Source organism: Anneissia japonica, unplaced genomic scaffold, assembly GCF_011630105.1.
Source record: "Anneissia japonica isolate Jap-2015-1 unplaced genomic scaffold, ASM1163010v1 scaffold287767_len825999_cov190, whole genome shotgun sequence".
NCBI lineage: Eukaryota > Metazoa > Echinodermata > Crinoidea > Comatulida > Comatulidae > Anneissia > Anneissia japonica.
Window position 1 is genome coordinate 562,002 of NW_022707033.1, and position 21,477 is coordinate 583,478.

The 21,477-nt window shown below is 34.9% G+C and overlaps 1 protein-coding gene across 4 annotated transcripts in view; it reads right to left on the minus strand.

Annotated features, from left to right (window-relative positions):
* Positions 1-5,928: 5,928 nt before the first annotated feature.
* Positions 5,929-21,477, minus strand: part of LOC117106308 (transgelin-3-like) — a 29,173-nt gene continuing 13,624 nt past the window's right edge. For all 4 annotated transcript variants that reach the window (XM_033247673.1, XM_033247675.1, XM_033247672.1 and 1 more), the window contains exons 2-5: positions 9,844-9,995; positions 8,807-8,873; positions 7,516-7,620; positions 5,929-6,924 (exon numbers count right to left, since the gene is read on the minus strand). In XM_033247673.1, the coding sequence (XP_033103564.1) occupies positions 6,703-6,924; positions 7,516-7,620; positions 8,807-8,873; positions 9,844-9,995 (546 nt within the window). In that variant the 3' untranslated portion in view covers positions 5,929-6,702. The remainder of the gene's footprint in view (positions 6,925-7,515; positions 7,621-8,806; positions 8,874-9,843; positions 9,996-21,477) is intronic.

Genomic DNA, 21,477 nt, shown 5'->3' on the forward strand with positions numbered 1-21,477 from the left:
AATGACAGTTGAATGACTAACAAAGACAACTGAAGACAATAGTTCGTCATTAGAAGTTATTTAGTATAACTTTATTCTGAAATTTAATCTCAAAATCGAGTTGCCGTCCCCGGTGTTGTCAGTGATGTCGTAGGAATTGTGTGCAACTTTTAATAATTAACCCCTAAGTCGAAAATAGTTGAGCCATGTAGTACCTTGCAAATCAACCCAGAAACCCGGTAGTTTGTTGATTGTTTATTGGTAGTATCCCTTCGCTGCCAAAAATAGTATTTTGGCAGTTGCGTCCCCGGTGACATCGTGACAGCATGGTGAAGGCTGGTTACGATTTGGTGGCCCATCGATTGAGTATTTTCATTCATCTGGCCATGTAAGTCAGTGGCGTATCTAGATGTCTTGAAAATAAGAGACAGGGCTGATGGGGGGTCGAAGATGAAGTGGGGAGGCTCGATGACCAGTTGAGGGGCGCTAATTCGCAAAATAAGGTGATTATAGGTGATTTTTAACTACTTGACCGTGATTTGAAACCAGTGTCAGTATAATCTTAGGTAAGCATGTATAAGCAAGAATTTAGTGCAATGAAGCTGTTTATCATCTTGATAACTTCCGACGAAAATTGACCCTACCGGCGTCAGCACGGCGCACAGTGGGTCAGGGCGAAATCAAAGTGTGCCAAAAGTCCATTTTGGTGACTATGGCTTTTATACCTTTTTTTCACATGATTGAAGAAGGGTATACCCTGGTGAATCTATCCTGAAAATATTTTACATTTAAACGAAGGGTGGTATTTTTCTTCAAAAAACAACTGAAATTTCTCTATAAATATTTCAAATGCTATATTTGACTACATTATATCAAAACACGATTTTTTTCTTACAGAAAATTCGGAATTACTTCAAAATTTACACGTTTCTTGTATATAAATTGGGGAACAAAAATATATGTTTTGGTTTAAATTTGAAGTTTGCATCAATAATAAATCGATGTTTAAACGACAGAAAAAATATTTAAAAATCTATTTTTAGAAAAGTAGGAGAGGAAGTTTAGATTCATGTGGAATCATGCTTTAATTTTTATATCACCATCTTCAGTATAGCCTTAGCTTTATGATGGTACCAAATTTAGCTGCTACATTTTGCAACTTTGCGAGCTAGATGCACTTTTATCAGTCTTGTTTTCGTACACAATTTGAGACACAATTTAATTAGAGCAAGCCACAATCAGGAGAGATGTACGCGCGTCTACTCAACCAGTTCATGCAAAGCGTGGGAAAAGGACTCCAAAAATTGACAAACTGCTCGTGATTTAACAGTGAGCAAATCTTCCAATATTTTGTTGCTGTTTAGAATACTTTAGTAAATTTCGAGCAGTGTAATAATCCAAATATCATATGGTATATCATAATTAAGATTATATCTACAAGAAGGTCTATATCTAGGCGTCAATTGTTTTTAAAATTATTCAAAGACATCCAAGACTTTGAAAAGCTTCCTGTTTCCTCTTACGGAGAGGTGAGCTACTACGTGAGTAGTAACGACCTTTATCAGCAAACAATAATACGTTATGATAACGTGACAATAACATTACAGTAGTGTGTTGAAAACTTTATTTTGTAGAACCATAAATACGTACTGAACATAATTTCACAACGTTTGCACGTTCCTACAACGTTGTGTAAACGTAAACACGTGTTTGCTGGGTTTCTAAAAATACCTCGTGGCTTGAAAACAGGATTCCATTTTCTAATGAAGTTATTAATGTTTTGACACAGAACAGAGATATTCTTTCCACACCAGCAGAAATCCCACTAGAGACTTAAAAACAACCCAAACCGGGACTCGCAACCGGGACGTCCTATCGAAGTATGGGAGGATCTTTCCAGAGAGTTCGCACAAGGGTAAAGTACAAGAGATGTTGACATAAAATGTACGCACTGAACTTATTCAGCATTGCAAGGGGCGTTCTATGTAGAAAATACATACACATTTTATTTCTCTCCGACGAATTGTACTGGTAGTTTATCTCCCCAAACGTCAGGTGGGGGGAGGGGAGGGCTCTCCTCGACGGGGACCCTGCCCCCCCCCCCTCCGTTGGCGTCACCCCTGAGGCGCAAATCGGAATCGTTCACGACAGATGAAATATTGTCCATATCTTTGTAGCTCCATAACAAAATGAGACCCCTCCTTAATTACACCAAAATAAGAGTTGCAAAAAAGCATCCTATCCTGGTAGATAGCAATATTTTGTAGAACCATAAAGTTCCTTTTCAAAGCCTCCTCGTTCACACAGCTGAGAATTATCAAAAAATATAAAACGACCATTATCGATACTTTTACAATATAGGCCTATGATTGAGGACGGAATTAATACCGCATATCATTATATTGGTGTAGGCCTAACGTCTGAGAATTCCATGGATTCCCAGATGTAAACACATTTTACATTTAAAAATGTCAAATTAGGTTGTCTGATTATGAATTTTGATTTCGATTTCGATTTATTAAAAAAAAAAAATTTATATTCACTGTAAGATTAACAATAGATTTTTTTTTAAATGTTGGCCTATGCCTAAAACACTTTTGTCCCCGTCCAATCAGAAAAATGCATTTTGATGATGTCATAGAAAACAAAAAAAGTTTTCCACAGGGGTTCTTTTATCCCAAACATCCTTACACATTTAAAAAATCATTGCAATATGAACTTGTTTTGGTGTTACAATGAAAACTGATATCGTCCAATCAGAAAACAGTACAACAATGACGTCATATTGATTTGAAAATGCTTTTATTGAATTCTACGGGTATGAAAACCTCTACATGGATCTTATATTCGCTTAGATTAACTTCTGTAATGAGTAATTAATTTTGGCACACTTTGACTTCAGTCTTGCCCACTGTGCGGCGTCCCCACCGATCGATCTAACGTGACGTTGCTATAGTATGTGGGTGTTTTATAGATTATTGAGAATGGTATTATCACCGAAAAAATTGATAAAATGGCAGTTGAATGACCAATAAAGTCAACTGAAGACAATAGTTCGTCATTAGAAGTTATTTAATATAACTTTATTCGGAAAATTAATCTCAAAATCGAGTTGCCGTCCCCGGCGTTGTCAGTGACGTCGTATGATTTGTGTGCGATTTTTACCAATTAACCCCTAAGTAAAAAATAGTTGAGCCATGTATTACCTTGCAAATCCAACCCAGAAACCAGGTAGTTGTTGACTGTTTATTGGTAGCGTCCCATCGCTGCCAAAAATATTTTTTTGGCAGTTGTATCTCCGGTGACATCGTCGTGAGGGCATGGTGAAGGCTCGTTAAGATTTGGTGGCACGTCGATTGAGTATTTTCATTCATCTGGCCATGTACGTCATTGGCGTATCTAGATGTCTTCAAATGGGGACCTGATGGGGGGGGGGGCGAAGTAGGGGTCTAGATGATCAGTTGAAAAATCACGGTCAATTAGTTAAATATCACCATATTTTGCGAATTAGTGCCCTCAACTAATCATCGAGCCCCCACCCCCAATTCAAGACTTTTAGATACGCCACTGCATTACCATCAAACATTGTCAACACCATCATCACCACACACAAATTTGTCACCGTTGACATTGGAAGCATATGGAGCATCAGTAGATCTTTGGACTTCAAATTGACAAATCGGGGGTTCTACTCCGAGACTAATCACACATCCTTGAGCAAGGCAATTTATCCATATTATGGAGCATATAAAATGCAGTTGGTAAATGAAGCTTTGGGGTGGTGACGGTCTCCAATCAGAGGGTTAGATTTGTGTGAAAAAATTGAAGTTCACTTGGTTCTTTAAATAAGGGTGGATACTTCAGAGCGAGATGAGCGCTTATTCCATGATTCAGCAACTGGGGTTATATCCGACGGTAATAGGGGCCTTTGTATTATGCAACTGATAAATTATTTTTATTCATTATAATTATCATTTATTTTCTCACAATGATATATTAATTAATAAATATTAATATTATTATACACATTAAATATTATTTTTCTGCGCATTGTGTTACACATCAGAACCGACTCTGGGCTTCAAATTGAAAAATCGGGGGTTCTACTCCGAGACTAATCACACATCCTTGAGCAAGGCAATTTATCCATATTATGGAGCATATAAAATGCAGTTGGTAAATGAAGATTTGGGGTGGTGACGGTCTCCAATCAGAGGGTTAGATTTGTGTGAACAAATTGAAGTTCATTTGGTTCTTTAAATAAGGGTGGATACTTCAGAGCGAGATGAGCGCTTATTCCATGATTCAGCAACTGGGGTTATATCCGACGGTAATAGGGGCCTTTGTATTATGCAACTGATACATTATTTTTATTCATTATAATTATCATTTATTTTCTCACAATGTATATATTATCGGAACCGACTTCCAGAGAAGGAATCATGTTTCCTCGCATGAGTGCGAGAGGTTGTCTCGACAGACACCCAGGACACCCTAAAGCTTGAGTGCCCTAGTATGTCATTATCCTACCAGCAGACATTCACACCCGGGCCTTCATTCAGTCATTCTTCCCAGAAGCCACCTCTTCGTGTTCGTGAATGTCTTACCGCAGTCAGTTGTAAACAAATCGTCGATAACCACTTTTAAAAATGCTGTCCAAGAGCACTTTAAATCAAACCCCTTTCTAGAGCACTTTAATTAATAATATCTTTATGCAATCCACTCCCGTCACTTCCAGTATAGTCCCTGATGGAGGTTTGAGAGTTTCAACTACAAGGTATCCAATACACATACATATATACATATACATATATATATATGGGGTGTAGGGACACATTCCCCTTAACAAATTTTCCCTCCGCCCCTAGTTGCGCCCAATTGAAAATGTTCGAAGCAAAAAAATTCACACTCAAGTACAGCAGATAAAAATCATCTCATATCATCTTATCTTGCGAGCTAGTGCCCCTCACTTAATAATCCATCCCCCAATTCACCTTGCAACTCCCATCAGACTCCCCCATTTCCATTCTCACCTCCCATTTCAATACTCTTAGATAAGCTAGGAATCCATTTGTTGAGTTGCCATTGCGGCTCCATTCACCTTCGCAACCCCCATCAGGCACCCCTCCCATTTCAATACTCCTAGATAAGCTAGGAATCCATTGTCCGGTTGCCACTGTGGTGCAGTGTATTTAATCGATATATCACAAGAGTGATTCCATTAGTGTGGTTACATTATGTAACCATAACCGCATGCACTTATTTCAATAGCTCAATGGAGCGATTCATCTGTTTTGATTTCAGCCCGTCGTGCGGTGTGGTGAAATTCATGAAAAAGGGCCTTTAACAACGCATGCAGTAATGGAATCACCTAAAACGCACTGTACAATTGGATTCTTAGCTATACACCACTGGAAACAAGAACCGAAATACTACAGCTTGCATATACCAAAGCTATTTTAATACATCCTTTAATGTTTACTAATTAGCACATCTGACTATTTTTTACGTTGAATGAAAAACAAAAAAGAATAAATTTTTAAACATGATCGACAAGGCTTATTACACAACAGGTAGAAAATAATGTAAATAAACAGGCAGTACAGTTAAATAACATTGTATTTCTTTCAGAATCTTCAAGTTGGAACATTGTATTTCTTTCAGAATCTTCAAGTTGTTACAAGAAATTACTTTTGTATTTATTTCCTTATTGTTTGTTAAAATAGTCCTATTCACACACAATGTTTAATCATTCCTGACGCATTAACATGGTTTCTTAAAATTTGATACACAAAAGATTTAAAGAAATTCCATCACTAGATATTATATTTGTTTATAATAGTTATAGAATGCTATGATCCCAGTTGTTCTTATGTTATAAATGGGGGATCAATAAAAAGAGAGTAGTAAACATAAATTATGAGTAGTAGTTAGAGTAACATTTTTCAACTTTGTTTTCATTACATAATATGCTATAAATGATGCTCTACATAAACTAAATCTTCTCATAAATCTTTGAAAAAACAATACAGTATTTAAAACAAAATGTGATCCCAGTTGCAGTTTGATTTTCTATTCTTGGCACCAAATGAATTTGACTCACTGAAGTATGTCAGTAAAGAAGGTAGTCTCTAGATGAGACCCTGAAGGGTCAGTTTATTATTTCTAACAGGAAACTGGTGAAATTAATTAGTCATAGGTCACAAGGACAGAAAATGTAAATTGGTCAAAATGTTATATATCCAAATTGATTGAAAGTATATATGTTAGATGTTTTAGTGTAAAAACACAAGAAAACAAGACAAAGACATGGAATGGAAATATTGGTCCAATCTACAAATAAAGAAGGATAGAACATAGTTTAATTTAACTGCATGTTAATTATAATCTAGACTAATGCAAGTACAACCCATTTGTAAAAACCTAACTATACAATATTTGTTTTATATAATAATCTCTTTTTTGGTCAAATTTTACTAGACATTCTTGGAGGCCTGTGTCTTCAACTGGTTTTCATGGAGAACAGTTTATCAAAACAGTGAATTTCAATGTCTACGATGGCCTAACTGGTTTATTAGGGTACTACCATAATTTGAAATGACCAAAAAGGAAGCGAAATTACACTGAGAAGACTTAACACTATCATGTTTATTTAACCATGTGTAAGCTTATAGGTTTCTATAGGCAACACAAAACTGCCAATGATGTTTGACTATAAATTAGTTATCTCGGATTAATCTGTCTGGTCATTCCATAACCAGTCATGCCCGCCTGCGACGCCACTTTGTTTGTTCCCATCTGTAGACCAATGATATTCTGACCTTCCTTTATTTGCTCTTCGGTGAACTCTCGTTTGTTTGCCTCTGCTAATTTTGCAACTTGAACATCAGTGGTGACACCTTTTGAAGCTGCTTTTGAGGCCAAAGCTAATATACCATTGACGACCTAGAATTGGAAAAAACACAATCATTTACCACTGCACCCCATGCAATAACATTTGAATCATGCAAATTACATTGAAAATGTACCATCCTCAATAATTTTTTTCTATGGTATGTGACACCATGGATGTATAAAATTATATTTTATACCTCCATGGTAACACACAATTAATTGGTTGTGATGCAGTGCCAAATCCCCTTGTTCTTAAATTCTGGCCCGAAGAGCAAGTTAGTCTGGCCCGCGGGGATAAAAAGTAATAATCAATAGATGAAAATTTTTTTAAATAAAGATCAAAACCATCCATAAGATCCATAAAAAATCCTGTAAAATATTGGATTTTTTTAATTAGGCATATACAAACTTAAACTTGAAAATCTTAAAATTTCTAGCCAAGTTAAGGCTCTATTCTAAAAATAATTTATAGGACCAGAACTATTACTGCATCTTTAAATTGGCAAAATATACGACCAGACGACAAAAAAGTTGTATGCCCATATATAGTCACAATGTGATGTCATTATGACCTCATTTAGTCATGTCATATATTTTTGTTGAATAAACGTTGATAGTCTGGAGAACCCAGATTTAGCTTACCTGAGCCATATTCTGACCCTCATAAAGGTCAACCGTTTGAAACATATCTGTTTTGTTGCAGCCATAATTAGCACTCTGATCAAGAAAATTTCCTATGTTTTCCATCTGTATAAGTTAATAAATAAAAAATGATTATTGAAAAAAATTCATCTGCATCAAACCATTTTCATTAAGCCCTGTCCAATTTATGAAATTTTCTTTAACAAAATATGGTTGCATGCCCATATACAGTCACAATGTGATGTCATCATGACCATATTTAGGCATGTCATATGTTTTTGTCAAATAAAAGACTTTACATTCTATGTGTTGTCAATAATCTACAGTAATATAAAAGAAACCTTTTTTGATTTCACATTTTAATTGTTGATCCACTAAGTCCATGAATTGGCCACTCTACCACTTCTGTCAGATTTTGAGCAATGTCTGACCACGCCCACTTTCACTCTCGTTGAGGACATCAAAACCCCCTCCCCTCCCTAGCCCCGTTTTGAAAAATTCCCACCACCCCTGCTTACATATATAATTTGGATGATCAAAAATAAAAAAATATCGTAGAAATGATCTGTAGGTTTTATAAGACAATTTTTAGCCAATAAACACATTATTAGGAAGCTTTATATTGCACGACGGTAGAACGTAATGACGTCATTAAAAGTCATCTGCGCACATGATAACAATCGCATGGATTCTAGGGTGCAATTTGGCCAAATCGACATATGCAAGAGAACGTAGGATGCCCTGTAGGATGGTCATGAGTGATTCCATTCTAGTGTTGGATCATCGAATAAATTCAAAAACTCCCTACTATTGTTTGAGGGGCCTGTGTGTCATCATTGTGGCTAGAGTTACCCTGATGAAATATTATTTAGAATGAGTATAGTCCTTCTCAATGATTTCCTAATCAATGGCCATATTCGACTGGTCGTTCTTTGTTAATCGACATCTACCTGCGCAGTGGTAAAATCCTACTAAAGAAGATGACCAGACAAATAGAAAACTGGTTAATGCTCAAAACAAAATGAATGCGTAGTTACCGCGATACACACTGGCGTAATCAACATTGCTTTGGGTTTTTATGGGGGTTTTCGTAAAAAAAGTTTCCACGCAGTTTTTGGATTCTGTTTGCCTACATTTACTTTTTCACATTATGTGGGTAAATATAATTATTATTTTCTGAAATTTAATCTAAATTATATTAATTAATGAAACAAATCAGTCGAATACGGCTAATCATTATAAAACTTTGTATGAAAGAAATATGGTTAAAGCAGGAAAATAAAAGACTAACCATTTTAAATGCCATTTTGCTCTCGTTTATTTTTCTTACACTGTTTGGTTGCAGCACATTGATTACTCTGGAATAAAGAAAAAAGAAAAAAAAATACCAGTACAGTAATTAGGCAAAAACAAAAATTGTGTTGGCCTAGAACAGAGAAATATGAAAATCAGTGTACAGTAGGTCAGCAATTTTAAAGGAAAATTGGTTTTCACTCGTCCACACTATCAAATTTTCTTCGACAAAAAAACTGTTGTATGTCCATTTATAGTCATGGTCTGGCTATATATGGTCATGATGTGATGCCATCATGACCATATTTAGACATGTCACACACTATCACACACAAATAAAATTTGATAGTCTGCACCGGCTTACACCTGGTATAAATATATGGTTCATTGTCAACTGTCATTCACCCTATTTATTTTATTTAGTAAAATAGTAACAATACATGGTTAAATGTATCAAATATATTGGTTAAATCATCTTCTTTAACTCTTCCTTGTCTCCCCCTCCTTGAAATTAGCCCATCATATGATAACTTATGTCCTTTTTGATCTCTGTTAATGGTATTGGTTTTTTTATTCCAGTTTTGATATCTCCTCCAAATCATTGTTAGTGAACAAGCCTTATTGATGCAACTTGTGAAACATTCAGGATTAATTATGTTGTATGGTTTCAACATCAACAATCAATTACCTTATATGGAAAATAAAGAAATTCTTCGGCAATACCCAATTTCCTAACTATATGCATAGATCATTCAATTGGCTGGAATTATTTATTTATTTATTTTTTTTACTACAATAAAGTTCTAAGAGTTTGTTAAACTAATCAAAAACAAATTTTATTTTATATTAAGAATTATGTTTCTATAGCAAAATAATTAAATAAAAAAAATTGTCCACTAAGCTCCGCCCCTTGGATATCGTTGCTAAGTTCCCACATGTGTTTGTGAGACAATATGCCTGGCACTTTTCTGATTGGTCAGTTGTTCAGTTTGATTGACACTTGGGAAAGGCCTATTGCACTCGCATGATACTTACTCACAAAGTATTACTCCATTTTTTAATTCTTCTTGTAGTTGTGTAGACGAAGATGTTTGACCAACGTTTCGGTCTTTGCCTCCTTGCTGAAGAATGGCATTCATCCACCTTACAGCTTTATCAGCATCGCCTTGGTTGTATTTGGAATCCATCTAATTCAAAAACAAGAATACAATATAAATTATAAAATTTATCATTATTATCACCATCATTATTATTACCAATCTAATGTAGAAAGTGCTTATCCCAGTCGACTAAACTGGTGGCAGCTACTGTGTGCGCTGAACCGTGTAGATTTCCAGGTCCCCACTTCAATTCCCATTTGTGTTCTCTTTGTGCTTTTCAGTAGTGTGAAGCGGATGCGAGTTGTACTCCCCTGGACGGTACACTAGTCTGTCGCAGGTTAGTCCCCAGTAGTTTGCTGGTACCCATTGATACAGCTAGGTTGAATGAAGCAATGGAGCTAAAGTGCACACAAGGGGGTAGTGGCAGATTTAGTTGGAAGGTGGGGGGGAAGGGGAGAACGTCCCCTAAATTTTTCAAAAATTATTTTAAAAAATAAGGGAAAAAAAAAAATTAATCAAATTAAAGTCTAGAGTTGCCATAATCATAAATTTAATACCTCACTCCCAACCATGGTGGGGCGACCCTCCATCTGTGAAAGTTTCTCCCTGGGTGCTGGACCATCTCTATTTCGACATCCTGGATACGCCACTGGGCGTGTACTGTATTACAAACTTCCTAGATTGTATTGTACTGTAGTTGTAATTTTTTTGCGCTTGCAACATTTTCTTACATGGTCCCTAAAAATCCAGGAAAGGAATAGGAATACCTGATCTCCATGGTAATGAACTTATATATAAGACCTCTAACAGGTATTTCTAATAAGGACAAATGACACCATGTTGATTCATATGGGCCAACTCATATTGGAGTATCTCTTACCCTGTTATCAGTGTACAAGATGCATATGTGTTATTGGTAGTTATTACATATCATGAGTATTACAGGGGTCGCAAGTTGGAAGAAATCCTTTCCGGGAGATCTGGTTAAGTGAGCTTTCCTAATGAAATTAATTGTATTTTGCTGTGCATGGTGATTACCCATCAGCACTGACTTCTGTGAGACAATTGATATTAAAGCTGTAGTAAAAACATTCAAATGATTTTGCAGGAGGTATGTTATTTTCTGGGAGTGCAGGAGCCCATCCCTGGTATGACATTGGTGGCACCAAGATTTTCTTGACAGGCGGTCAATCCAATATCCCCTGATGTGCAAATCCCCCGAAAAACTCAGATAATTTGAAATTGCCTTAAGGGTCACTGTTTTCCAACAGTGCCCTCAAAGAATTGCCTATTATTGTGTGGAGTACTACAGTAAACCAATTGCATTAATATTCATATTGTTATTGGCTTCTTGTTGGATAAGGAAGAAAGAACACCTGTCCTATACCTTAATCTCATAAACCAATTTAATTTAATGTACCAGCAAATCTGCATATGTAAACTAAATTGATGATTTCTGCCATAAAACTTTATGGTCACTGATGTTTGGCATTCTGTTTACATAGTTATATCAATGTCTAATACAAGAGATCAGCTTTGTACAGTTGGTTAAAACTGAAGCTAACCAAAGTGTGTGCACTAAACAATGGAGAACATACTGCCCTTCGTTCTATTCCATTCATTACTCTTTTGTTCATTCCCTTCTTAAATTATTATAGCCATGTCATACCTGAATTACATGTTACATTTATTGTAAATTCCATAATGTGTGTGATGATTTCATCATATTTTGCTTTGCTTATGACTTCGATTCAGTATAATTTTCAATTGTCTTGTACAGAGAGCTACGGTACTTGGATAGTGACACAATGGCATGGCTCTAGTACTAACTTCAATCACAATTAATTTTTTGAAAACATATTTGCCCATCAGGAACTCAAGACATTTCATTTACCATTTGGTTGTTCGTTTTGGAGTAATTTTTTAGTAATACTGTATTGTCATAAATTTATAAAATGTAACAATTAAAGATGATTACCGCAATTAATTAATTATGTATCTGAATGATGATTCACACACATTCAATTGTTTTTGTAACCTTGTGTATCCAATTAAGGTTACCGCTTGTCTTGGCAATCATACAAGTTCGCCTGGTGACTACCGTGGGGAGGGTGTATTGCTTCCAGGAGCACGAAAAAAAATCAACTTCAAAGGGCAGATGGGCTCCTTGGAATAGATAGATAGTAGGTTAGACACTTGGAAGATTAGATTTTTTTACGCAACACTGTAGGCCTATAAATAATACACTTTTTTTTATTTTTTATAAGAACACATTTTATAAGAACACTGAGGCTGAAATTGCTTAAAAATTAAGAACAAAATAAGAACAAATTGAGGCTGAGGTAAATTGTCAAATGAGGTTTTTGAAAAACCAAAAAATTATATCTGTACCTTATGTGCAGTAATGTAGATGTGACTATGTAATACCCCCTATAATTAAGTGTACTGTCATTTTGGGCTATTTTTACCAGGCCTTTTTTCTGGGGCAATTTTTCCAGGGCATTTTTTTCAGGGCCCATTTTTGCTGTACAATAATAATTTTCTATGTTTGAAAAGTGTGTAAAATAAGAACAAATTAAGAACTTTTTGAGCCTGAAATCGGCCAAAAAATAAGAAGACCGAAATTTTACTGGTTCTTATAAAAAAAAAAGTGTAGCCTAAAATTTTTAATCTATAAACCTCCCAAACCAACTGCCATAGTGGTCAGGATTGAGCACATAAACACGGTCAAAGGAAAAAGAAAAGGAATAACAGTCTACTCCGCTTCCATTTACAAACAAATACAAAACCACAAGAAGTTATTGAAAGAGAATTATCACCATAAAAAGTTATGCTACACTTTATTCCAGGAAATATGGCAAGTTGTACTGCGTAGAGGCCTGCAGAAGCAGGCGCGTTTCCAGTAGGATTCAAATTTCAATGCTTATCAATGCTATGTGCTTATGCTCACTTATCTATTCTGAAACTGCTGTCCCCCCACCCCTTCCCCCTGTCTGAAAATTCTGGATCCATCCCTGATAGAGGCATTTACATTGATTCCCTCAAAACAAGAATGAATTTTGAATGAATATTTACAGGATCATTTTATTTCAATCATTTGGAAATATAAACTGTAGTCCTATGCATTTGAAAACAATGCCTGGTTTTAGTAAATTGAAATTTTTATTATTTGTAAAATAAAGGGATGATATATATTCCAAAAGGTGCACTAGAATAAAATAAAACTAAAGTTCCAAGCAGAGAAAGTGAGACCATATTTACTCAATGAGAGCAGCTACCACAGTTTGCTAAACTGGTGGTACCCACTGTGTGTGCGCTGAACCATGGAGATCTCCTGGTCCCCGGTTCAATTCGCATCGCTGCTCTACTTGTGTTTTAGCTGGAGGGCTGAAATGCAAGTGCACTGTCTTTCGGATGAGATGTTTAAGCCGTTGGTCCTTGTACAACATGGCCCCTGTGCACGTTAAAGGACACAGTACACTTTTTGGAAAAGATTAGGAGATTTGTCTCCTAGTGTACTGCTAAATTCACTACCAGAAGGATGACTCGATTCTCTGAAGAACGCAACGCCACTACGTGCACACAACAGATCGTTTTCAATGACGATCCACTCAGACTGCCACCGACAATAAGCAGACGGGTATCGTGTCGTCTAGCGCTCACACGGAAAACGGAAAGGAGTTGGACTCGTTGTGCGATGGGCGTACGAACATCATACAACCCAGTGAGTGCCCGACTTTATCAATATCATGATATAATTATTATTTATTCTACTTTTACTTACATAAAATTATATTTTATTAATGAAAACACAAATAGTTGTGTACAATAAGAAAGGTATCCTGTATTATGTATTATTTATCTTTGTTAAAAAAGGAAGTAAATAAATGTTGAATTGAATTGAATTAATTACGAACATGTGTTAGTAGGACTACTCACACCTTCATCTATTAAATAATGTAATACGTGTAGTATGTGCATTTTTTGAGACCTTGGTTTAACAGTTCTAACTTATTGTGCTCACTCACTGTAGAGCACATCCACTGAAGGCTAAAATCATCAAGCAAATTATACACAGCTATCAGCTTATTATTCTACTTGATCAAAACATATCAAAACAATCAATGTGGCACTAATTGCTTTACAATGATATAATGGCCAACATTCCTGTAGTCTACAGTAATTGTATATATTATCAAGGAGGGTTATATACTTCTCCTTGATATTACATTGTTATCCAGTAATCAATGTACCGGTAATTTAATTTCTTTACACCGATTCAGTGATGCAATGTTACAAGACAACTTTTGGCAGTAGCGGTTCTCTTTCGGAGGATGAGCTGAGGAAAGTGGGGGAGGGGTGCTATCTCTATGACAGATCTGACAGTTTCCTAGTTGAAAGTAGCTACATTTATAAATTTTAAAAAAATACATTTTTCAGTAATAGTTTAGCAAATGTATTAAGTCATTTAATTTTTTACCATAAATAATTTAATTTCAATGCATTCAAATACCGTATGTGAAATGATTCACAGAACAATACCATGGATGTTACAATACAACAGAATGTGGTCTATGAGCATGTTTATCTCCGGAACAACATCAAGTATGACTTGAAGTTGCTGTAGAAGTTATGAGTATAAGAATCCATGTTGCACAAAAAGACAGATGTGGGCGCATATAGCCTTCCATCATTGTTCATCAATCAGGAAGTTGGCCATTATTAATACTGTGTTTACTACTTATAATGTGAAACTGTATACAGCCTATTGTCAGAGCACTCTATGGCTTACTTCCTGTATTTTGTTGGAGTAAGCTCTGTCGAAACTATCAATTTATTTTTTTTTACAAAAAAAACTGCTATGCCCATATATAGTCATGATGTGCCTATATATGGTTACGATGTGATGTCATGGGTGTCATGATGTGCCTATATATGGTCATGATGCTCCTACATACTGTATGGTCATGATGTGATGTCATATGTGCCTATATATGGTTATGATGTGATGTCATCATGACCATATTTAGGCATGTCACATGTTTTTAAAATTAGAGTCTGGACAGCGCTTAGTTAGAGTAGTATACTAGTTGGGTTCATGCCTATTCCTTGCAAGATTGTATTTTTCTTTTAAATATTATTACTACCTAGCTTTATTGTTTTGCTCAGAACATTTTCATGGATATTGAGGTTTCCATGCAAAAAAAACAAGGGTGCCTGGAGAAGGGGAAGCAAGAGCAACCTTTTTAGCACCTTACACCCCACAGTAAATATGCCATTAAACAAGTAAATGGCCTGAGAATTGGGTTTACTACATTCCAAACCATTGCCTTGTAGTAGATCACAGTTCTTGTAAGGCTAGTGTCCATTCATACAACAGGGGCCATTTTTACCTACCTGTCATATGGGGCCATTTTTACCGGGGCCATTTTTTCCGGGGCCATTCTTTCCGGGGCCATTTTTTCCGGGGCCATTTTTTCCGGGGCCATTCTTACCTACATTCGGTAGTAGCTGGTCATTAGCTACAGCTTGGACCACGGCCAAACTGACTGAAAGGGAGTTGTCAGATCATGTGCTATTTTTGTCATGCCTACTGCAGCAGAAAGAATATCTCTTTACTACTCATATTACTACATGTTATATTATTGACATGTGACTTAGGGGTCATTCGTAATGAATTCATGTCATTGCAAAACATCTTCTATCTCAGCCTAAAGCTCAGTTTGGAAACTGACAAAGGAAACTGAAACAATTTCTTGATTTAAATGACAAATCATGCGATGAATTTTTACTACAACAAATAATAAATCATTTATGTAATCTGAAAGTCAGTGAAACACTTATAATTTTTTTCTGATCGGGGCTGATTCAGAATCTTTTTGCAGGGGATAAAGAGAGGGATAAATGCTAATGCAAGACAAATGGTCTGAGGGAGGTGGATAGGGAAGGATGAAATTCCATAATTTTTACTATAGGGGAAGCTAAGAGTTTTAGCCATTTACTGTCTTCTCTAAACAATTTCACCCTTTTTTTGCCAGAGAAAAAGGGAGGTGAGCAAGTACCGTCACTGGAATAGGGTAGCATAAAAAAAGAAAGACAGCGAACCCATCACAGTGGTTACCCTTCTTATTGAATAAACAAAACCAAAAAACAAATCATAATTGTATACTAACATGACAGTCAAGGACAAATGATTTACATAAATGTCCAAAGGTGATAAACAACACTTATAACAAGTGATGAAGATGGATGGTAGCTGATTATTATTGATAAGATTGATATACAAGGATCAAAAACACATTTGTCATGACCAAAAAACCCTAGCCCAATCCAAAATGATTGATCAGAAACTAATCCAAGGAGAATGTTAATATCATATACACTTAAAATATATATTTATCTTGACAAAACATCATAATGGAATTGAAATGTCTGTAGAGAATTTAAACAACTTGGAAAACCATTCTGAAAATTAATTAATCATGATTCAAAGTGTGAATCAAAAATGTAGGCGCGAGGAATAGCATGAAATTGACACTAAAGAGCTTGTAAACACGTGACTATTGCATACAATGCGTATTGTCAACAACATACTCACAGAGATTTAAAATTTAAATAATTTATTTAATAATAATACAGTAGTAGTAAACAGTATTAAATAATTATAACAATAACAATTTTACAATTTAAATAATTTATTTGATAAAAGTAATAAAAAATAAAAATAACAATAAAAAAATAACATTCATATTTTATACAATTATACAAATTATGTTAATCAATAATATTAAATTATTAAATATAATTAAATAAATCTAAACTGAGCAGATTCGATTGACAGCTTAGACTTAAACCAATTTATAACACACACAGTGTAATATAATTTCCATATCTATTATTCTTTAAATAACAGATGTTAGATGTTCATAGATATTTTGTGTAGTTTGTGAATATTAAATACAAGCTGAAATGTTTATGTTTGCAGTTATTAGCTTTTATTCAATTGAAAAATCAGAGCGTGAGACAACTTCCCTCACACTAGAAAACAAATGTAGTTTATAAATTCACAAAAAAATATTGTATTAAAAATAATACTTGTCCATGTTCTTTTACTTTGGCTAAGTATAAAAAAACCAGTGAAAATTTAATTAGTTTATCATTTTAATCTTTTTAAAATGAACTATTCAATTACAATTTTATTGAAGAATTTCAATACTTTTTCATTCTTGAAGATGAACAATAACTGTTTGAAATACTGAAACATGATAACTTGCAACACATTACTTAGTTCATGTCATAGTCAAAATTATTACATCTATACATATTTCATTGCAAGAGAAACTTTTATACGAAGGGAGGTGGGGGAAATGCTAATGGAGGACAAATGATCTGAGGGAAGTAGCAGTACAAACTACAATATTTATTGTATTATTTAAATAATTTCAACATCAGTTGCCTGAGAGGGGTACTTCTTTGTCACCCTTGAAACCGTCATTGGAATAGGGTAGCATATAAATAAAAACATGGGCTGAGAACCCACCACAGCGGTTACTTCTTATTGAATACACAAAATCGATGAGTGTTTATTTAAAACATGACTATCATATTATGTATATGAGCACAGAGAGCAAATTAGGCAGTTGATACTCATCAAAGTTATGTCAGATGGAATTCAAGGATAAAATACTTGAACATGAAAAAGAGCTCTCAGCATAACTGAAACTGACATTAATAAACTAGTTAATCTGAATGATGACAGCAGCTTGTGAAAGGTATTCACAAGTTTAGAAATCCTTGCAAGTGATGGATGGAGGCTCTGAATATTTCAGAATATGATCAATTAGACCTTTGTCAAACTAATGAATTATTAAAATGCTATCCCAATTAAAACTGTTTTAATTATTCTGATGCTAAACCTGAATAAACACTGCTTCATATAGTCACAATGAGCGGTTTTGACATGTTCATAAATTGGTATAATTTGTGAACTCCTCTTCTATAGTATTGAGGGAAAAAAATGATGATGATAACCACACCCAAACATTAAGCAACTTCAACACATGTTTGACATTTATTAACGCCATCAATTTTGGATATTTTTACAATATATAAACTGTACAATACAACATTTTCTTTCAAAATTTCATGTTTATAATTCAGTTACAAAAGCATGCAGGTATCTACGTCTTCGTGAATGCATGAAGCATATGCAGTGGCGTAACGAATGAGGCCCTTTGGGGGCCCATGACGCTGGGGACCGGGTCCGTCAAGGGTAACCGTTTGGGTATGGGAAGAAGCTCCCGGCGTTTTTAGCGCTCCATGACATATTTTAATTCCTTTTTTACACATTCAAATTCTAAGTTTATGTATCATGATTTTACCCAAAAAAGCATACTTAATTTTAACTAAGATATAACTAATAAACATATTACAATAAATACCAAACAAAATGAACCAATTAAAATCAATAAATATTTATGGACAAAACATGTATCATACTCATGTGTCAATGCTTTTTTTGCTCATGGTTCAATTTCTACATATGTACAATGTAAACAGTTGTTCTTTGAGAAATTCAAGAGTTTATTTATTCAGTGCATTTACGGAATCCAGTGTTTACAATAATTGGTATCTCAGTTAATAACCCATAACATTCCAATTTGTTGGATGGGATTGGATTAGATTTCGTTGATGTGAAATAGCTGCACTAAGGTAAGGATAACCCACAAAAGTCTGAAGATGTATTTCCAAGTATCATTCTAAAGGTGAACTGGATAGTACATTGGGAAACAATTTCTCCCCCCTCCCCCAAAAAGTAGTTGCACATGAGCCACATTGCAAGACAAGAAACCAAACATTTTGATCCCGCTGGAAAGATGTTGGCTTATTCAAACTTGTATTTCAGCCCTCCGACTGGAATACAAGGCGAGAACCGGATGGAATTGAAGTTGGAAAAAGATCTTTATGGTTGAGCGCACACAAAGTGACTAACATATCACCAGTTTCACTAGACTGTTCACTCTTACCTGCTGACCTTTAAGTTCAGCTTGGTCATTATCTGTCTATTCTACAGCATAAATATTTCTAAGATGAAAATAATTGGTGGTTTGAATGCACATGGTAATCTTTTATTACCTGATCTCATTGTGTTAAGATGTTAAAGGCATGAGATGGTAAGCGACTACTGTATAATCAACCAAATAAAGGAAGGAGTTTGGTCAGTTAATATCTACTCTTATTAATAGGCCCATATTTTTAAAAAATAACTGTTATGAATGATCACCCATGTGCGTAACACTCTCAGATTTGCTTCAGTTTGAAAAAAAATGTTTAATATAATTTTTGTTTGCTTCATCTAGCCGTATTACATCATAGGAAAAAAATGTATTTCTATTTTGCTTAAAGTTGAAAAAATGAACAATTTCATTACATGTAATGCAATAAACTCAGATTCTCCTTACTAACAGCTGTCATTAATTAAATTGGTTAAAGTAAAAAAATGAAACACCTCCTTTTCGTCACTTTCCAAGTAGATATAGGGCGATACCGAAACATAAACATCATTTATTATGGAAATGTGTTATACCCATCAGCCCATTAGGAAACTATCATCACATACGAATTGTTACCTATTTTTAGGACATAAAATGACCTCAAAAGTAGATTTTAATGTCTTCCATACTGTAGTTTGAGCTTTCAATATTCACTGGAATTTTAGATTAGTTTGTTGCAACTAATATCTGTTCTAAAAATATCTTTTACTGGGTCAGAATCCATAAATTATTTCAAAAAATAACAAATAATTTTCTAGGCAAAAATATATGTAGGCCTAAATGGATTACAGTACAAACACACGGTTGATGACTAGGGCTAGCAAAGTACTGGGAAATTGACTACAGTATGAAACCGGAGCCTGCACTAGGATACAAAATTTAGGATTCAATTTCTTGGCACTACTATCTACAGCTATAGCTCGAAGCAATACAGTGGGACATTCAAATATTTTACGGATGTGATTTAATTTGTTGGATTCCAATTACAATTCTATATCAGGCAATAAAGTTTGGGCAAAACATTAATTATATATTTGTTATATTTTTTTAAATGATAAACAAAACAACTATTATTATCAGACCTCATTATCAAACTTATCAAAATACTTCATAAGTTGATGTTAACAAATTAGTCTTATTTTTTATCAAGTACTGCAAATATACTCAAAGTAACCCAGTAAATGGGATGTCCTGAGCTCATAGGCCAGACTGCCTGCCTCTCCTTCCATGGGGCTTGGTCAGGTGCACCACTCCTCCCCCCACAAGGAACCTGTTTTATGTTCGCAGAATAGGCTGCCACACATTTCTATTCAAGGGTTCGAACAGCATAGTAATCAGTTCTGGAGATCTAACACATTTTAACCTGGGTATCACATACTTATGCTAGAATTGTTCAAATATATCATAACCCTAACTTACTTGCAGCTGTACAAAACTAAGGGTGGGTGACAGGAATTTTAAGGGTGGGTGGGTGATAACATTGGTAAACTCTAAATAATAAGACTGGATTTTAAGGATGGAAAAGTGGGTTAATTAAGGGTGGGTGGAGAGCCATGAAATTAGCTTTAGACTGGGTGGAAAAATTCAAGGCTGGGGTGCCCGCCCACCATAACTACATCCCTGATGTATGCCCCCGAAAATTCACCTTAAGTTATATTCATTGAAGTTGATATTGAAAAAAACAATCTGTCACTGTTGGTTAATATTAGACCCAGAGCAGGGAAGACTATCCCTGGGAAGACAAATAGTTGGAACTATTTGACGTCACTACAATAGGAACTGTGCTCCCATTGAAGCCACTGTGTGTTCTAGCATGTTCTACAGTTGTGTGTATGAGTATATTGACCTCCAAAGGTAACTGAAAACCATGGTGGTACTGTGTATACAACCATATATGGTAATGAATAATAAACAGTCAAACCAGCCACACCTACTCAGGTGACATCATCTAGAGGAGAGGGCAAGAACTTGACTGTCTATAGACATTTCCTCCACTACTTGAATTTTTTTTAATGAGATTATCTGTTATGTGAATGAGTATTTTTTCCCTATATAGACACCAAATTGCTCATGCTTTCATCAGTTTCCCTTTTTTTTTTTTGGAAATATCTACGTTACAAAAATAATTTGACTATCTGTTTTGAACTACTGAACTTTGACTTTTATGTAACAAGAAATATCGGAGAAAATGAATGAACACTGATTTGTCAGTGTTTTAAATATTTAAATTTATAAATATACTGTAACCTAATAGGCCTATACATAAGGTCCTTTGTTAGACAGCAGGAAATTCCATTTACTTAATTTCTCTCAAAAATACAAAAGAATACACACAGATGCAATAAAAAAAAACAAAAGAGACAGACGCAATAAAAATAAAAAAAGGAAAAAAGGAGAGAAAAAAAAATCAAAAAGCGAACTAAATGTACTGTATCATGTGGTTCCCCACAACACAATAAAAATATCACTAATATCAACAAAGATAATAAAGATAACATAATATAAGCCTATATCAT